The following is a 16,209-nucleotide window of genomic DNA, read 5'->3' on the forward strand; positions in this document are numbered from 1 at the left end:
TGATAAAAATTATTCCTTACATTCCTGGTATGCTTAATAAGATTGTGTCATTCCATTATCTCTTAAGATACTATCTCAAGTATACAGTCTACATGGACTCATTTGTCTTTGTCAATTAGAGGGTGTTTTTTACTTTGTACTGTTTATTGTTGGTGATGGTTTTATGCTGAGATAGCTAGTTTGGATGCTTCTCTTTTGTTTGTGAGCCTGAGAGCATCCTTCCTTGGAGATTATGGTTGTTGCCCCAGGGAATTAGGTTCTGTGGGCCTAGACCAGGGCGGGCTGGATTAGGCTTCACAGACAAGGCAGTCCATGAACTAGGCCTTGGCTTTTAATGGCAAGTGGTGGGAGAGAAGCACAGCGGGCTGCTGCTGCAGAGCAGGGAGAAATCACATATGGACCTAACAGCTGGAAAAGGAAGTAGTGCTTGGCTCATTTTTACTCATTCCACTCTGAGTTGGGCATTGTGTCATGGGTGTGGACAATATATGGATGAGCAAATGGGACCCACTTTAAGTTTTTGAGTAGAGCTGTTGAATATGGAAAATTTTCAGCGTATAGAACATTCTAGGGGGGTGTTATTTAGTTTTTCTTTCCGTTAGTTGTTTTGTGTGTATGTGTGATTTTAAAACTAGATTAACCCATACAGATGTAAAAGGAAAAGAATTAGAAGATAAAGGTAGTTATCTAGTGTAAGGTGATGGGGAACAAGCTCTAAGAGGCGGCAGTGAAACTGGGAGAAAAGACTAGATTTAAGTCTTTTCAAAGGAAGAGAATTTGGAGACTAAATTTAAGCATAAAAGGTAAAGAAATCAGAGATGACTTCCCACCTGGAATACTAGAATAATAATAATAATACTTCGCATTTGTTGTCCAGTCCTATACATTTTAGAATACTGTGTCTTTTTTTTTCTTTTCTTTTTTTTTGTTACTGTGTCTTAATTAACCTCACTGGACTTACCACTTTTTGCCCGGCTTTCTAGTTTTTGTGACTGTATCTTTTCCTGACTACTAATGTGGAAGCCATCAAAGGCCAAAGAAAAAAAATTGATTTATTTCTCTCTTCTCTAGCAGCACAAAAACCTTTGTCAAGTGAATAAATAAAGTTTGGTATCTGTGAGGGGGGCTAGGGCATTTGTTTCATGAGAAATTTGAGACCCAGAGGGGAAGTGACTTTCCAGAAGTCACCCAGTTGGTGAAGGACGCAAGGCGGAATCAGAATCCATGCTTTTTTTTTCCCATTATACAGGCTATCACAAGTGAAACCATCAGTTGCAAAGGAAGGTTTAAATAGCAAATAAATGCCAGAAAATTAGAAAATAAATAGAGACTGCTCTCCACTGAGAGGGCTACTATTAGATGAGACAGAATTCTGGAATGACTTTGGCTTTTACTTTTATAAGCTCAATGTTTCCGGAAGGCTCTGCATTAAGGAGAGGAGATGTAGTAATAAGGGTAACCCTGATAAAACCACTCTTTCCTCGTTCCTTCCACTGACTCACATCGCCTTGACCAACTGCCCACTCTCTGGCTGGCTGGTACAAGAGGTCCACCAGAAATGGTGCCTTGGCTCAGTCAGCCAGGGGCTTTTCACTTGAAATTCTGAATCCCTGGCTTCCCTTCCCTTTCACAAAGCCTTAGGAATGGATGACTCACAGTCTCCTCCAAGGCAAGTTCCTGAGGATGATAAAGAGAGATGGCTATAAGGCTTTGGAGAAAGAATGTGGGGTGGGAGGGAGGGTCTGTGTTCTAGCCAAGAATTTCATCATTAAGCAGTGGCATATGGGCCCCCATTTGGACTCTGTTGACAAGAAGACCATATCCTAATGATTATCATGCTAATTCAGGAGACCAAGGCTGGAATAAAATGACGTAACCCCCCAATGGCATTCAATACTGAGAAAGACTCAATTGAAATTAAATTATCTGATCTCAACCAAGTTTTTTAAAAGCACAGATAATGTCTGACCTTTCATCCAAGGCTCCAGACCAATTTAAAGGACTATCCATTCAGGCTACCAGGATACTCACACATATTATAAAATGTCTTCTAATTTTGGAGGGAGTGTCTCTTCAAAGTTTGATGACATTGTTCTGTCTCCTACCTTCTACACAGGCAGAAAAAAAAGAGTATGAACTCTCAGGATAGGCAAATCTAGGCTTGTATCCTGGCTTTGCTCATAATTACTTGTGTAACCTGGGTTAGAAACTTAGTCACCTTAAGCCTCATTTTACTTATCCATAACATGGGGGTTATTATATAAAATACCAATTATCTGCCTGGTGGTGTTGTAATTGCTATCATATGCAAAATTTTATTTAAATTATATAACCTCATAAGTTAGGTAGCATTAACACCTCTATTTTACTCACGAAGAAACTGAGGCTCAGAGAAGTTAATTAACTTGCCCAAAGAAGCACAGCTGGCAACTTAGGAAGCTAGGATTCAATACAATCAATACTTTTTTTGAGAATTAAATGTTATATGTCAAGCATCAAAGTAGTATTGACATAACTAAGGTGCTCAATAAAGTTGTGTCCCTTTACCATCTTAGAAGGGAAAGTGTTACTATTGCTTAGAAAATTCATGAACTGGAGAAAATAAAGAGACATTTTAGGCGTTCTGTAACAAGACACTGAATCAACTGAACTCCATTTCCTGCCCACTCTCATCATGTAAATCTTCTCTGACTCTGTAACCAAATACTTTATCATTTCCAGCTTCTCCTGAATAGTGTTCATAGCCTGCCCTTTTCTGGATCAGACAACTGACATAGAAATAACCACTGCCTGCCACCTTCACCACTTCCCCACCTCTGGTTTCTCAACACCCTTTCCATATGTCTCTACATGCAGCTTTGAATTTCAAATGTCATGGAATCCAGAGTAATAATAGTAACAGCTACACTTCAGTAAGTGTGTATGCCAGGGACTATGCTCCACTGTTTATAAGCTTTAATCCACTGACTCTTCACAACAACACTCTACAGGATGGGTTATCATTATCCCTATGCTAAGAAGAAACTAAGGCTCAGATAGTCACGAACTTTTCCAAAGTCACACACAATTAGTAACTGGAAAAGCCTGAATCTAAACCCATGTCTATCTAATGACAAAGCCCAAGCTCTTAACCACAAAAAGCTTCTCAGTTTATAGATGCAAAATTTAAGCCAGAGAGGGGCAGGGACATGTGCAGAGTCATACAGCAAGTTAGGATGCTGGGCAGAAAGGACGCATTTCCTGACATCACTTGAGCATGCTCTATCATACCTTAGCCTGAGCAACTCCACTGTTGTCCATTCCACATCCATGGCCTGGACCATCACCCATCATTCACTCCATCCTCTGTGCTGTGTCCATAAATACCATTACTGGTGAAATGGTAGCCAATGTTCTCTAGGCTTATACAACATCAAGTAACTCACACTTCACTACCACATTCTATAAATATAAAACTTTAAGCTTAAGTTCTTTTTCAATAGACATGAATCAAAAAAGGGGGGAAAAAACTTGCCATAAATCACGGAAATAATGGTACTTTAAAACTCCAATCCTTTGCTACTTGCAAGAAATATGATAAACATCTTGATTTTATTCAGAACTGTCACAGAAAGATTTTCTTCTTATCAGAAGGCTGCAGCTTTTGCAGTGGATGGAGTGTTAAACAGCAGAGCAGCAGTGAGATTTGAAGGCTGAAAGAGCTAAGCAGGATGGTGCAGTGCAGATGCTGTAAACAAAAACTCCAAACTCTCCCAAATAAGTAAATTCAGTGAATTTACTGGATAGCTTCATTGTATAAAAACCTGTGTTGGGCGCAAGAAAAAGGGGAAAAAAAGATGATCGGTAAGAATTGGCTCCTGTTCCCAAGGAGCTCAAAATCCAGGATCCAGGAGGGAAGTTCAGAATAGGCATCATTAATGAACCACACCGAAAAGCTTATGAAAATGTCATAGCAGAAAACAAAGTACTTTGGGGATTGGAATAGATAAAAAAACCTTCACTCTCTCTTGGAGGGTGGAAAAGACTTCAAGTAGAAGGTGGCATTTGAGATAGACCACGTAAGAGAAGCTGGGAGACGTATGCCCAAAGGAAAGGATAGAAGGACCAATAAACTGAAGGTGAAAACGCAAAGAGCAAGTGAGGGGAACACGGAGCAGACTGCTTGCTTTGGAGGGATAAAGAGGGATAACCGGAGGCAAAACTCTAAGTAGCAGACTTAGAAAACTATGGACAGCCCAGATCTGGTTGGCAATAAGGAGTCCTTTGGAGGTTCTGATCCAGGAAATGTCATGCTCAAAGTTGTCTTTTACAGCCTAACTCCCCAGTCCAGATGAAGATAGCTGTAGAAGGATGGAGATTAAAAAGTGCACGAGGAAAATCTACTGAGTATATAACCAGATTGAATTTCCTCTAATTTCTGATGAAATGAATAGTTTTATAGGAAATCACTTTCTGACTAGTCAAGAATTGGTTTTTACTCCCAATTAGGTGCTATTGGAATTAGCATATGTAAAATCAATGAAGAATCACTGTATAAATGCATCTTCATTTGTTTACAGATAGCCAACACTCCACGGAGAAAGAAGGGAAGCAAAAGGAAAAAGACAAGAAGAGAATTCATCTGTTTCAAGGATGGTTCTTGGTGCTAAAAGGAACAGGCCTCAAGTGGATCAAGTCCCCTCAGCCTTTCTGGGGAGAAAGGCTGGACTTGGCAGGGCCTGGGTTCCATTTCCCTATTTCTGGCTCCCAGTAATCTCTGTTCTTGGGGAAATTCCAGGTTAACTTCCATGTGATGGGAAAATGATACTTACCTTGCAGGGTTTCATTTAAAATGCTTCCCACCAAGCCTGGCTCACAGTAAGGAACTGATGAATGGTAATTAAAGCTACCACATTATTGTCAGTTTTTATGTACTTCTCTGATCCCATCTCCTACCACTTTCCCCACATTCACTGAGTGCCATGCACACATGCCAAGCTCATTTCTGCCTCATATTCTTTGCATCTGCTGTTCTCTTCGCCTGACATAATATTCCCCCCAGATTAACACATGACTGACTCTTCGTCAACATTCTTGTCCCCCGTCACAGGGGCTGACCTCCTTGAAGCTTTTCTGACTGACCCAAATAACATCCACACCCCTGCCTCATCTCAATTTTTTTTGTTCTTTATAGCACTTGTGTGTATCTAAACTTGTCTAATTCATATATATATGTCTCCTTGTTTATTTTCTGGCTCCCAATGAGGGAGCAGAGATCTTATCAGTTTATTTATTAACGGACCTCTGGCAACAGGCCTTGGCACATAGTAGGTGTTTAAAAAATATGTTTCTCTGAACATTGACAGAATTAAAGTATGTAGCACACAGAAATCACCTAGCACATGGTGAGTACTAAATCAATGTTCATTCCTCCCCCTTGCATGGGTCCAGAGAATGGCTGCTCCAAAGTGAAAAAAGACAATTTGGAAGGAAAACAAAAAAGGGTATAGTCGTCCAAGGCTAGGCTAGTCGAGTTTCTGAGGTCTAGTTCTCTGCCTTGACACAGCAGATACTTCACAGGAGGTGAAGGCTCAGGTTGTCATTCTAGATGGATGTTTCAGGAGATGAGGCATTTTCTGTATGCAGGAAGAGGTTCTGCAAATAAGTGGACAGGTGTGATTCTGAGGAAAGTCATCAGGAGAAATAGCTCACAGGAGTCTTATGAGTGCTTTAGAATAATTAAGAAGGAGGGAAAGCCAAGCACCATCACAGACTTTCAGTGGAGAGTGCCTGGTCCAGCTGCCTAGGGTTTTTGGATGGCTTATAATGAGTAGAGATGAGGGACCCAGATCTACCTGTTCCCCATCCTACTTTGACCTATTGCAATGGAGTTCCAGGTAAATTTGTGTATGAAGAACGTATTTTGATTTGAAACCTGATTCTTGTCCACTCTCTGCATTTCATATGTGAGATGATGGTGGCCCCAAGGACTGAACAGAAGAACTGGGGTGAATACCCTGCCCCTGACTGCTGATGTTGGTCTTTCCATTGCCCCATACTCAGAAGAGTTGGGACCTGGATTTCATTGACATGTACTCTAGGCCTAAAATCCCAGGAGCTCCATGGCAAGGGAGCTGGACTCTAGAATCCTGGGTTGTTCAGGACACCAAAAAAAGGAGGCACATGCTTAATAACCTCAATTCAAGACCTCTGAATATAGAGTACAACTGTCAAGCTGACTTGAATGGCTCCTATGGCATATGCCCTGAGTGTGGCTGGGTTGAATCCTACCCCATCACCTGCTCTTGGGATGACCCATGTAAGAGAGATCTGTCCTAGCACTTGAGGCTGACAAAGGTGGCAGACGGACAGACAGGTAGAATTACATTATCTAGGAGTCCTGGACTTCTGTCTTTACCTTGAGGAGAACCTGATACTGGAGACGAAAAATTCTCCAGCTTCGAACGCCTGAAGCTTCTGAGGGATGAGTTGGGCTACAGAGATTACAGAGAAGCTGCACAGAACTGAGGCATGGAATTGACTTTGGCATTTTATTGTGTACTCAAAATTCCCTTAATAGTTTTAAGACTTTAGATTTCCCTCCATATATAATTTCTTAAACATGTACAGAATGCACAAATATAAACATGTGTAATTTATTAACGTTTATCAATAAATAGAGAGACTTTATCAATGAAAAAAACAAGTCTTTGTGGGCTCCTGTTTTTCCTAGAACACATTCTGGGGAACTGCATCAAAAAGTGGATTATTGTAAAGCCAAGGGTGCTTTCCATAGAAACAAATTAGAATCAGGGGTCCTAGTACTTCAAAGCTTTAGCTTCAAATAAATCAGAAGCATAACTAACAATTTCATAAAAACAAAAATACAACCATCATTAAAACTTGTAAGCCTTTGAGTTATATAATTAAGTTCCATGTTCTGTATAATGGGCACACATGTACTTTATATGTTGATTACACAAAGGGACTCAGTTTGCTAGAAACTGTATGAGTGGCCCCACTTGTAATTCTGCTTTATTAAAAATGTAAACAAAATTAAGGTGTTAGCTAAATAACACTAAACGATAATTAACAATAATTTACATAGACTATCAGATTAGGGAAAAATCTCAAAATTATCTGGTTCAGTATCTTAGTAGACTCTTTATGTAACATTCTTGTTAGCTGGTCATTCATGATCTGATTTATGTTGGAGGGTTCTTTTCACAGGGGATTCTATATATATATATATAGAGAGAGAGAGAGAGAGAGAATTTACAGGGTGGGGATAATTTCGATGACCCAAGTCTTTTTCCTCTAAATAAATGTTTTCATGGCAAAAAGGCATTTGAATTTATTCCATGTGACTTTGAAGTTACATGAAAAATTAGACTCATTCTCACCAAAGTTAGTCTGTAGTCCCCATCTCTCTCCATCCACCTCTTTACTTTGAGAACAACAAAATCCCCTCAATTAAGAGTGTTTGTGATGTATAAATTTGCAATGTTTGTGTGTTTTGGGTAACCTAGAATAACTAAATGCAGAGGGGTGAATTTGGAAGAATGGACCCCAAAAAGATGATCACTTGGTATTGTTTTTCAATACAGAAAGCTCACTCTCTAAATTGGTCCACCTCTTGGTGAAGAAATTCTTAGTCCTTGAGCGCCCAGGAGCATCCAAAGTAACCCAAAGTCATAATAAACAGAATGTCATTTTATGATTTACAGAACATCTTCATAAAAATTATCTTATTTTTCTCCACAGCAACTTCATGAAGTAGGCAGGAGAGATTGTTTCTGAGGCCAGAGAGGTCCAGTTATTAGTTCAGGGTCACACAGTAAGTCAGCAATTGATTTAGTGCCCGTGCTGCTTCTCTGCTGCGCCCATCCTTACTGTGTGCTCACAGAGGTTGTGAACAGCGTGTGCAGCAGCCATACAAATAGTGTGAGTCTCACTGCCAGGTTCAGGGCCTTGGGGCTCAATACCTTGCTGCTCCCTCCTTTGTATTAGAGAAGGATCATCCTCAAAAAGGTGGTTGCCTCCTGTGCCCCAATCTCATTAACGGCAGAGGAACAGTGACTTAAAAAAGCACAGGGGATTGGTCCATCCAGAGTCAATGTGCAAGTAAGGACTTAAATAAACTTTCTTCATATATGACGAGAATAGGTCCCCAGATGAATCTGCTCCACGGATCAGTGAGAGCCCCAGCCTACACCAGGAGCATTTCAGCGTGGCGCAGTCTTTCTCAGCAGCATTTGGGAGTCCCGAGTCACATTTCTCACTAGAGGCTTTTCCCCTTCCCTAAGGAATGACTTTCTCCACAACAAAATTGTAAGCCTTTGCAGGGCACATAATTTTTTTTTTTTTTTTTTTTTGTATTTGGGTGGTTTGGGGCAATCTTCTCTTCCTCATTCCAAGTCTCTTTCCAGTCTGGTGCAATTCCAGAACTAAAGTAAACGTCAATGGAAATGACACCTGACTTCTTAAGCAGCAGGAACAAGGACAGTATGATGAAGTCCTGAGATGCTATCAAATCACAGCCAAGACCAAAGTTGAAACCTCACACGGCTCTGGGATGTGGCGGCGTTTACCTCCCTGGGACCTTCACTCTGGGGCAGGTGGTAAGAGCCATGAACTTAGCTTTGAATGAAAGACATCCAGGTTTATCTGAAGGGCAAAGCTGGCAAGGTCAAGGGTCTAGAAGGCCCAAATGAGGTGGCTAGTTCCTCTGAAACAAAGTCAAAAGGCAGGCAGGCCACACCTTTCTGAGGTAGCTGATGGCTATAGCAGCATCCTGTTGTCACAGAAACAGAACGGAATCTTAGAGATCCCCTGGTCCAAACTTCAGTTGACAGATGCAGAAAGTGAGGTCCAGGGATGGAAGGGCATAGGTCACGATCTCCCACATGTTAGGAGTGGAGCCAGGGCTGGAATTCGGGTCCTCTGACTTGAAGTCAAGCACTGTTTTCCACCGCAAGTGCTGCTTGGTTCTGCCTCCTCCACCTGGGGAAACTGCAGTGAGTGACACGTCTCGGCAGGGTGCGCCTCCAATTGTTCTCTCCTTTGGGAGCAGCAAGGCCAGATTCAAGGGTTATAAATTGGTACCATGGGCTTTGCTACAAGCTCGTGGGAAAGATTCCAAAGTCTTTCAATAAACACTATGATGCCGCCAGCCCTGCCCAAGGCGCTTTAGGAGAGGATTTGTTCCAGGAAAGCGAGCGTTTCAGAGCAGGAGGGCCTGAGGCCATGGCACTGGCAGGGAGCTGTCTGTCTTCAGCTTCCCTCCGAGGTCGCTGCAGAGACTGTTTTCCTCTGAAGGATCTTTGCCCTGTTTCTTCCATGGTGAATAAATGGAGCATGTCCTGAAGAGAAGGACTGACATGGACATAAGGCAAAGCAAGTGGAAGCCTGTGACTGATACGGGGGGCTGGCCAGGAGGATGCACATTTGGACCCACATTCCGGGAGGAAAGTGTATTAGTATCTGGCACAGAGCAGGACAGAGATGAGCTGGTGAGTAGTTTGAACATGGCTGCGACAGACACAAACAAGCAAGAGATGCGTGCTTTTGGAACACAACTCTGACCAAGGCAGGTACAGGCAGGATGTGTTTTGGACAGTGCATGTGAGCAGGCACAGCAAAGAAGGAATATTTGCGGACATCTATGACTGAGATAGGACACAGTGAGTGATTGTGTTTGAAACATGAGCGAGACAAACCAGGCACAGTAAGGGGATATACTGGGGACAACAGAGACTATGAGGCCAGGGTGACTATGAAGCCGGGAAGTGGGAGTGCTAGGAAATAAAAAGATCCCTTCAAGGGGGATCTCTGGAGGAGAACCCCCAGTGAACAAGGGAGCCCTCCTGTCCCCTGCCACATGCTGGAATCCTGGAGGAAAAGCCCGATGGGCATGGGGTGCCTGCACCAATGGATGGAATGCTGGGTGAAGAGAATACCGGGTGCAGTCAGGCACGAGCAGCAGCTTAGGACCTGGCCCTCTCTTGGAGGGATGGCTGTCTTCAGGGTCACTGCCCCAGGGGCCTAAGTGTCACTGGGCTGAGCAGCCACCAAAGGAGAAGTTGTTGGGGGGTGGGACTGACTCTCCCATTGGCCACCACACTCCAGTGCATCCCTAGAGAGGGGAAAAGATCACAGAACCTCAGAGTTGGAATGGACAGATAGGCTGGTGAAAGAGCCCACCCACTGCAGGGAAGCCCCTTGTGCCATGCAGATGGGTAGTTGTTTAGCTCCTGCTTAGGAATCTCCACTGACCGGCTAGGCCATATTATTTTTGAGCAACTTTAGCTATTGGCAAGAGCTTATTAACGTTCTGCCAAAATCAGCCTTCCTACAGCTTCTACCCTGTGGAACTACTATGCCCTCCAAGCCCACTCAAAATTCTTCCCTCTACTAATTATATCCTCCAAGTTCTCTCTTCTCCAGGCTACACATTTCCATTTTCTTTAATAGTTCATTATATATTATGGTTTCCAGATTATTGTCCATAATGGGCACTGTCCTCTAAACACAGTCCTTATTATAATTATCTCTCTTGAAATATAGTACCAGGAAAGAGCCCAAATTTACACAGTAAGCCTGATTTATGTCACATACTTTTCATCATCAATTTAGTTCACGTCTATGAATGCAGTCAACATTAAGTTCATTTCTGACAATGGTAATATGCTATTGGCTTATATGTTAAGCTCATTGCCAACTTTTATCTTTTTGATACAAACAGCTGTCAATTCTTGTGGTTCTTTATTACATTGGTGCAGTTTATTTTATTTATTTATTTTTTATTTATTCACTCATTCATTCATTTAGCCAAAATACAGGGCATTTGTCTCAGGTTAATTTCATTTTATTGATTTGGTATCATTTTAGTCAATTGAGATCATTCTAAACCATAACAATTTCAACATTCAAGATAGGATTATTTAGCACTGACTCAAGCTAGACTTTAAGGATTCTACCAACACATAGGGAGATCAGATAATCTATTGCTACCTAGATTTTTCAGTTTAGTATCATCTGCTTCTTAGATCTTCAATCTTCAGTCAAGAGAAAAACTACTGATTGAACAGGGCTAAACCAGAGAATTGTGGTACCCCACCACAGACTGCCTTCCCAGCAGACAGGTAACAATCCGTGTGCCTGAGAATGGACCCACCCATGGAAGGTTTTATGTAATGCCTTGCTGAAATGTCTCTGTCGAGCAGTAAATCTGTCCTAATAGATAATGAAATTAGTTGGCATGAATTATTTTGTAATGAAACAACACTGACTCTTGCATACAAATCATTTGTATAATAACTGTCTTTGAATTTTGATAAGGTCTGTTTCAAGCTATGAGTCTAAAGTTTCTGCAGTCTAGCTTTAATCTTTCTTTAAGAACTGGGACAATATTTACTGGTCTCCAGGCTGCCATCATATCCTGAGTCCACAAAAGAGCTCCAGTCAGAGGTCTTATCAACCAGTTCCTTTAATCCCGTGAGAAATAATACATCTTGGCTCAGAGACAGTTAAAAGTTTTCCGTCAATCCCAGGCAGCAACTTTTTCCCTGTGATGTTCTCTTCTTTCCAGTTGCAAGATTATTCTTACTAAAGCAGAATATGCAAGATTTCGTCCCTAAATAATGAGAGCTATTTCTGGGTTTTCTACTTGCTCTAAACATACCTTTTGATTCATCTTTGGTTATACATTCCTTCTGCCAGATTTTCCACATGCCATTCTTCAAGTATAAACTCTCTAGAAAACTCAAGATGTGGCCTAATGTCTTTACATACGCCCCACATTTTTATCTGTTTTATTCACTGAACATATCTATTAAAAGAAAGAATGAATGAACAGAAAGGAAGAAAGGAAGGAGAGAAGGAAGGAAGGAAGGAAGGAAGGGAGGGAGGGAGGGAGGGAGAAAGGAAGGGTTTCTCATTTCTCACTGGCCAAATTCCCTTTGTATCATACTTATTATTATCATTATTAGCAACAATAAAAACCACCACCCATTAGGGCAGCACCTGTGTGCCAGGCACTGGGCTAAGTGTGTTATATGCATTAATTCATGTATTTTAAACCCATTTAACAGACAAGGAAACTGAGTTTCAGTTTAAATAATTTGCCCAAATTTGCTCAGTTAATAAATGGCAGAATCAGACCTACATTCCAGTCATTTTTGATTCCAAAGTCTGGGCTCTGAATTGTCCTGATACACTGTCACTCATCATCTTGAGAACCACCACTAAGTTCAGTGTTCAGGTTCTGCTGTCTCTAGCATCTCCTTGTCCCACTATGATGGACTCAGGGTAAAAGGAATATGTATGTGGGTGTATATTATATCCTTCCCGTGGGAAGCCTACAGTATAATGTGTCTCCTCCTCTTACTGAAACACAGTGTAACTGGGACGTTAACATGGGACTCTTTCCTGCTAACCCCTCTTACCCACTAAAGGAACATCTTTGCCAAGAGGCGTATATATTTTCCGTGATTCAGAACCAGGGAGACTAGGTAGAAAAGGAAAAAGAACCTGCAGAGTCAGGAGGAAAGTAGAGAGAGCAGAGGAAGGGGCTAAGTGAATAAACATAATGAAGAATGAGGAGAGAGGATGGAAGACAAAGCAGGAAGACCTGGGCTAAAGTGAAGCATTGAGTTGGGTACGTGGAAGGCTCCAGAGCAGTTGGGGAGCATGGAGGAGGCTCTTTGAGAAGTGTTTCCAAAATGTTGTATTGGTTCTCTCATATAATCCTTCCAAATATTCAAATAAAGACTGAGATTTCTGCACAATTGCTATTGGGTGCCTGGTACCACTCCTTTTTATTCAGACAACATCAATATAGCCCTTGCCAAGGAGAGAAGTCATGAATAAAGGAAAATGGCCCAGCCTCTTAACTCCAAGGAGGACTCACAACCAACTCCCTTTAAGTAGGGAAAAAGGAGACTTGAGAATAATGCTAGGGTGATCTTGTGTCCTGGTTGTGGCCTGTGTCAGTCTCAGTTTACACTCCTGTACTAATCTAATTGTTCACAGTTAACAATTTAATATCATCTGCCTTTTAGGTCTTCATTCAGGATACAAAGTCACGGTGCAATATGCTGCACCCCAAGAGACCTCAACCCATACAATGAATCACACTCAGGAGGCACAGCTTTAACACTCAGTGAGCCCCTTTCACTTTCAACTGCAAGGCCACCTTACTAACTCAGCAATGTGAACAATAAACCAGAAGACAGGAACCTGGATTCCAATGCCTTTTTAGCCTCCATCCATGCATGCCTCTGAGGACTTAGTCCCTTTCCTGTGCCTCATTTTCCCCGTTCTTTAAACAAGGAGGATTATCTATAAGATCCCTTGCAGCTCTGACATTCTGGTTCTATGAGGAGTAGAGATGGTGGGTGACAAATACAGACCTTCTGATTGGGTACCAGCTGTGTGTGGGACTGTTCTCCAAAGCTGTGGGTAATTGCTTCAAATTTGGCTTTAATATTCTATTGTTAGTATCTGATACTTTATATTCTGTGTGGAGGGAAGAGGTTTCGCTGGAAACACAGGGAGGATAATTTTTGGATTTGTATTAAAGAATTTGAAAGACCTCAATTTCTGAACCTGTGAAGTTACACTGCAAAGCTGTTAAATGTATCTGGTTAGGATAGGATAGGGAGGGCCTGAGATGCCACAACTTAAAATGCAGCGAGACCACAACTGTCCTTCCTTAAACATATGCTTGATCAGAAACACTGGCAGAGCCGCTCAAAATTTCTGATGCAAAACATCATTAAAAAAGAATCTCTGATATTTTTACAGACTTAAGATGCAGTTTCTTGTTTTAATAGTTTTAGTAAAATCCTCTACAATTTATGAAGCATTTTTGTATCATTTTCCACATTTAATGTTCAACACAAACCTGTAAGGAAGGAAAGTAGGTACAATGTAGGGGCATGGATTGATTGATGGGTTAACAGTGGATCTAGTGCTATAAATCAGGTGTTCTGCCTCCCAAATCAGGAATTCTGTCCGTTGGGAAACATGGAAATCATTTGTACAGTGGGAAGAGTTTTGTGATGAAGTTTAATATTAATGGTTGACGAAATAGAGTTACAACTCCCTTTGTTCCAGAAGAAGAGGGAGGAGGAGGAGGAGAAGGAAAAAGAGGAAAAGATGAGAGAGATCACTAGCTAAGTCATCTTTCACAAAATTGTTCAGAGACTATGTGCATCAGAATTATCTTGGGTACTTATGAAATACAGATTCCCAGGATCCACATCAGACCTCTGACAAGAGGGTGGGAGTGGGGAGTGGGGAGAGGGCAGGGGTGGAGTGGGGAGAGGGCAGGGGTGGGGTGGGGAGGGCATAAATCTGCATTTTTAAAAAGTGCTCTCACATCATTCTTAGGCACATGGGAGTAAAGATTCCCTGAGGAGGTGAATGTCCAGTTATTCTACTCACACCTGAGGCAGAGCTTAGCACTGGAGACAGGGGGCAGTAAGAGAAAGGACAAGTGAGTGGGAAGGGCCAGAGCTAGCAGTATGAGACATTCAGCGATTCTGCACAAGGGATCAGAAAGGAAGCATTGACATGCATGCAAAGAGTCCATTTTAGCAAAGTGGACAAGGGGTATTTGTTGGCTTTTATGACACTGATGATGAAACGAGAAAAGACTTGGTGATAAATCATGAAAACGAGGTGGCAAAAAATGTAAAGAGATGCACAAAGCAATATTTTTTAAGGTGCTTTTCATGTGATGAAAAAATAGAATGCTTGGTTACAATTAGCTGATAAAAACTAATTGAACTGTTTACAAACAGTAAGCACATAAACTTGTACTAATTTATCAGTAAATTCAATGGCTCAAAAGGTGATGGCCTAGCCCAATTTCTTCATTTGTCTTTAGATCACTATCAACCAGAACAGAATATTGACTCTGGAAGATCCAGTATTTCCCAAACATGGAATGTCTTCCACAGGTGATATGCCAAACAAAGAGGCACAACGTTAAACAATCTGAATCACAGTAAGGAGATCCAATACTTCTTTCACTCATTCTGCTCATTTTAAAGAGACGTACTCAGTTTGGCCCCACTCTGGCTTTAACAATTCTCTACTACCTAATAAAATGGAGAGCAGGCCTTTGACTCAGAGCCTTTGGCAGACAATATTATTAAATTTTAATAGTAAAAAAGTTATGCAAATAATAATAATTTGTTTTGTTTTCATTGTATTTAATTTTAAAATCATCTTCTCTACATGATTTTTCACTTAAGGTCATAATAGAGAGTTTCATTTACAAACAGATTTATTTAAATTAAAAATGTATTTAAAGATAAATAGTAAATAAATAATAGCATGGGCAGAATGTTGATATGGGTAAAAATTGTGAAAATAGCAGGCAAATGACAAAAAACCCTATCAGATGAGAAAACTTAATTGCAGGGAGCACACTGTCTTGACAAGGACATAAAGCAATGCATCCTCAGGGTGGGGACTCCGGGATCTTTGTATTATTTTGTGCTGCTTGCAGAAAGAATCCCAGATAGCTAAATTTGCACAGTTTGGAATGCTTAGCTCTGGACAAAACATATTCTCAGGGGCTCTTTAATTCCATCACCAGCCTCAAGATATGTCCATGTTTCAACATGCCAAAGTGCAAGATCAAGTCAGTATGCATGGCTTATTCTAATCCAAATGCACGTCTATTTCTCAATGTGCACATATAATTAAGGTCAAACCAATTTCCTTGTGAGGCCTTTTTCCACTGTCTACCACAGTTCCTAAAGGACAAATAAAAGACTGGAACTTTGAGTCTGGGGGATCAGACTGTCTGCCTGCTTCTTCTGCTGAACTATTCTGATATGACAGAACCTAAAAATATGTAGGAGAAAATGCCTTAAAAGTATGGATCCATGATAATATCAGCCAATATTAATTGAGCGTTTATTATGTGTCAGTGATTGTGCTAAACTAATCATGGATTATCTCATATAATTTTCACAACAATCCTATCACATAGGTTTTATTATTTACAGGCTCAAGTTGTGTGGAATGAGGCGTAGTAACTTGCCCAAGTCAGATCATCTAGGGAGAGGTGGAGCCACCAGCTGAACCAGGCAAATCCAACTCAGAGTCTTATTGTACCAGCTTCACTAAATGTGCACCTTCACTGAAGAGGCACCCTCGGCTCTTAGACACTGCAGGTAGGAAATGTCCTGCTCTCGAGAAGCTGTCCAGGTG

The 16,209-nt window shown here is 41.3% G+C and overlaps 1 protein-coding gene across 6 annotated transcripts in view; it reads right to left on the reverse strand.

The window, feature by feature from the left end:
• Positions 1 to 16,209, reverse strand: part of HTR4 (5-hydroxytryptamine receptor 4) — a 361,553-nt gene that overhangs the window by 26,584 nt on the left and 318,760 nt on the right. For 3 of the 6 annotated variants that reach the window (XM_082382756.1, XM_082382754.1, XM_082382752.1), the window contains one exon: positions 6,324 to 10,114. The exons of the other annotated variants lie outside the window; for them this stretch is intronic. In XM_082382756.1, coding sequence (XP_082238882.1) covers positions 10,024 to 10,114 — 91 coding nt within the window. In that variant the 3' untranslated portion in view covers positions 6,324 to 10,023. Of the gene's footprint in view, positions 1 to 6,323; positions 10,115 to 16,209 lie in introns of those variants that run through there. 6 annotated transcript variants of the gene reach the window in all.

This window comes from Balaenoptera borealis, assembly GCF_965194805.1.
Source record: "Balaenoptera borealis genome assembly, chromosome: 2".
NCBI lineage: Eukaryota > Metazoa > Chordata > Mammalia > Artiodactyla > Balaenopteridae > Balaenoptera > Balaenoptera borealis.